This window comes from Micromesistius poutassou (genome assembly GCF_964030765.1).
Source record: "Micromesistius poutassou genome assembly, chromosome: 19".
Classification (NCBI taxonomy): domain Eukaryota; kingdom Metazoa; phylum Chordata; class Actinopteri; order Gadiformes; family Gadidae; genus Micromesistius; species Micromesistius poutassou.
The window spans coordinates 7,188,158-7,191,369 of record NC_140289.1 but is presented as its reverse complement, the minus strand read 5'-3'; the positions used below and the strand labels follow the sequence as shown (position 1 = coordinate 7,191,369).

The 3,212-nt window shown below is 52.2% G+C and overlaps 1 protein-coding gene across 2 annotated transcripts in view; it reads left to right on the top strand.

Moving 5' to 3' along the window:
• Window positions 1-3,212, top strand: part of dusp10 (dual specificity phosphatase 10) — a 9,687-nt gene continuing 6,475 nt past the window's right edge. Inside the window, exons 1-2 of one of the 2 annotated variants that reach the window (XM_084483828.1) lie at window positions 1-228; window positions 1,363-2,387. In XM_084483828.1, coding sequence (XP_084339954.1) covers window positions 1,415-2,387 — 973 coding nt within the window. In that variant the 5' untranslated portion in view covers window positions 1-228; window positions 1,363-1,414. Of the gene's footprint in view, window positions 229-1,307; window positions 2,388-3,212 lie in introns of both variants that reach the window. The other variant, XM_084483827.1, reaches the window with a different exon arrangement.

Genomic DNA, 3,212 nt, shown 5'->3' with positions numbered 1-3,212 from the left:
TATTAATGAAGCCGTGGATTGGTTAGTATACGTGTCAATCCCAGAGCGGGACTTCTGTAGGTTGTCCGAGTTCCCTCAGTATTATTACTGGGGGAGCCACCGGGTAAAAGTCAAAATGTTGCCCATCTACAACACCGGGACGAACTGAACAGAGGCAGCGTTTTCCGCGACGGGGAATAATTTAATTTTATACTGCACGCAAGGCATAACACAACGTTGAAGAATAATGTAAGTAAACTTTTTTTTGTAATCCCTGTATCCCTGTGTGGCTGTCCTGTTTGGGATGATAAATGAGGCACACAGCATACACCATGTAGACCTCTACAAAAAAAAAACATTCAATGAATTTCACGTGATTCCATTCAATAAGAGACGATATCTGCACCTAGCTCATACTTAAAGATGTTTAAAGGCGGTTCATCGTTTTATCGTCGCTATAACGCCAGTGTCAGTGATATGCCTACATTCTCATCATGAGTGAGATAAAATGGATATATAATTAAGCATCTCTGATTAAAAAAGCACAATTTGTTTGCCGTCCTGCCTTTTCTGTGAGGATACACTCACAGGATAAGCAGCTCCAGACGGTCCCAGCCATCCTATTCCCAGCACGTTCTCATGCCGGTTTCTTCAATGAATTGGCCATGAATGATATCCTGAGCCGAGCAGCACACTGCACGTCTTCACAGACAGCGATAGTCATCACAGGCAACGCTCGGCTGCTGCTTTTTACATGATACAGACTGCGAATACTGTCATTGTGGGTTTATTGTTGTCAATTTTTTTGAGGTTGGGGGGACATTGGTCAAACGGTATTCAACGTTTGCACCTCCTTCGACTTTCTGTCGAGGGAGAGACCGAACTGCGGCGTAGCGTTGATGCAGTATATTATGTAGCTTTTCTTTTTTTTGGTTTTTTTTTTTTTTGGTCACACACTATTTTGCTGATATTGAACTGTCCACATGCTTGGGATGCTGAGTCAAGTGTAGTATAATTAGCCATACCATTTTAGCAAAAGAAGCAAAGAATCACATGGATTGTTTAGCCTTTGATGGCAGTCAGCCCTAATGTCATTCTATATCAGCAATTACATTCTAATTATTACCTTCAACTTGGGTGTTGCCTTTGGGTAAAGTACTACAAATATTTGCCTACACTGCAACTGGTTGATTTAAATTGGGAGAGATCTTTTTACAAACACACCAGAAAGCTCCCAATATATGCTTTTGGCTGATTTGTTTTCAACCACTTTCACTCCCATAGGTCTGTGCCTCAATTCATATGGTCTTCTCTTACCTTCTCCACAGTGTCTAGCCAGAACCTCATCCCGTTGTTTGCCTCCTGTTGTGCTCCCCCTGACAGTGCTGCAACCCTCGTTGACTTCTCCGTGTTCGTCCCGCCCTCGGCCTTCCCCATGCCTCCATCTCCTCTAGACGACAGAATAGTGGTGGCGCTGCCCAGGCCGGTCCGACCTCAGGAACTCCAACTGCGCCTGGACGCCAGCTACCTGGACGCCATCGCCATCAACAGCGGTGGCGGCAGCGGCAGCAGCAGCAGCAGCAGCAGCAGCAGCAGCCGTCGTACCAGCAGCACTAGCATCAGTAGCATCAGTAGCATCAGTACTAGCATCAGTAGCATCAGCAGCAGCACCAGCAGCACCAGCGGCGGCGGCGGCGGCAAGACCATCGTCAGCAGCACCACGGTGGTCCAGATCCGATCGACGACCGATCTCGTGACGTATATGCCCTCATCCAACGGCTCTACGCGCTCCTTGTCGTGTGGCTGTAGCAGTGCCAGCTGCTGCTCCGTCAGCACCTATGAGAGGGACGCACGCGCTCACGCCCACCACGGCCACCACCAACACGGCCCCAGCCAGGTGAGCGCCAGCAGCCCAAACCTCAGCTATGCGGGGCCCTCCTCCACCTCCGCACCCACGGTGCTGGGCAGCCACGAGGCGGGCAGCACCCCCAGCCTCAGCTCCACCGGCCAGCCCCGGGCCCAGCACTCCTTCCGGGTCATCCACCCCAACGAACTGGCCCGGCGGCTGGCCTGCTGCCCCGTGGGCCACCCGGTGGCGGGGCCCCTGCCCGTCATCGTGGACTGCCGGCCCTTCACGGAATACAACAAGAGCCACGTGCGGGGGGCCGTGCACATCAACTGCTCGGACAAGATCAGCCGGCGGCGGCTGCAGCAGGGCAAGGTCACGGTGCTGGAGCTGGTGTCCTGCCGCGAGGCCAAGGACTCCTTCAGGGGGGGGGTCTTCGCACGGGACATGGTGGTGTACGACGATAGCACGGCCGACCCGGCGCGGCTGGCCCCCTCGCAGCCCCTCTACGTGGTGCTGGAGTCCCTGAGGAGAGAGGGCAAGGACCCCATCGTCCTCAAAGGTAGGCAAAGTGCCAAGGGTTGTGGCTGATGTGTGCCTGGTGGTGGTGGTTGTGGTGGAGGTGGTGGTGGTGGTGTTGGTGGTGGTGGTGGTGGTGGTGGTGGTGGTAGTTGTGGTGGAGGAGATGACAGTGGTGGTGGTAGTGGTGGTGGGGGTGGTAGCGGGGGTGGTGGTGGTGGTGGAGGTGGTGGTAGTGGGGGTAGTGGGGGTGGTGGTGGTGGTGGTGGTTGTGGTGGAGGAGATGACGGTGGTGGTGGTGGTGGAGGTGGTGGTGGTAGTGGTGGTGGTGGTGGTAGTTGTGGTGGAGGAGATGACGGTGGTGGTGGTGGTAGAGGTGGTGGTGGTAGTGGTGGTGGTGGTGGAGGTGGTGGAGGAGATGATGGTGGCTCTTCCTTGTGCTGTGTTTGCTCCATGTCACCGTTGCTGGTGTTTCTAGCCAAACATTGGAATGTTGCTTAAACAATGATTCCAAATCATAAATGAGCACCACCATTGTAACATATCCCTTCATCATTTAGTCAGAATCTTCTACCCCTTTTTAAATGGCATGGTCATGAATCCCCAGAGAAAGATACATGGGTAGCACAGTGGTCTTCACTAGTTTAGTCTACTGGTTCCCTGGTATATAAAAGTAGCAGAAACATAATTAGGTTTATGAGCAACATCTTTGTTTGTCCCACGAGGACGCCTCTTTGAAAACGGTCTATTGAATCAAATAAACCTTATTTCTCTTTGAGGAAGACTCTAAATCGGTCCAACTCACCAGAACACAACACAAGGGTTAAATCACTTCCTTGGATCAGATTCACTGGCCTGTTGCAACATG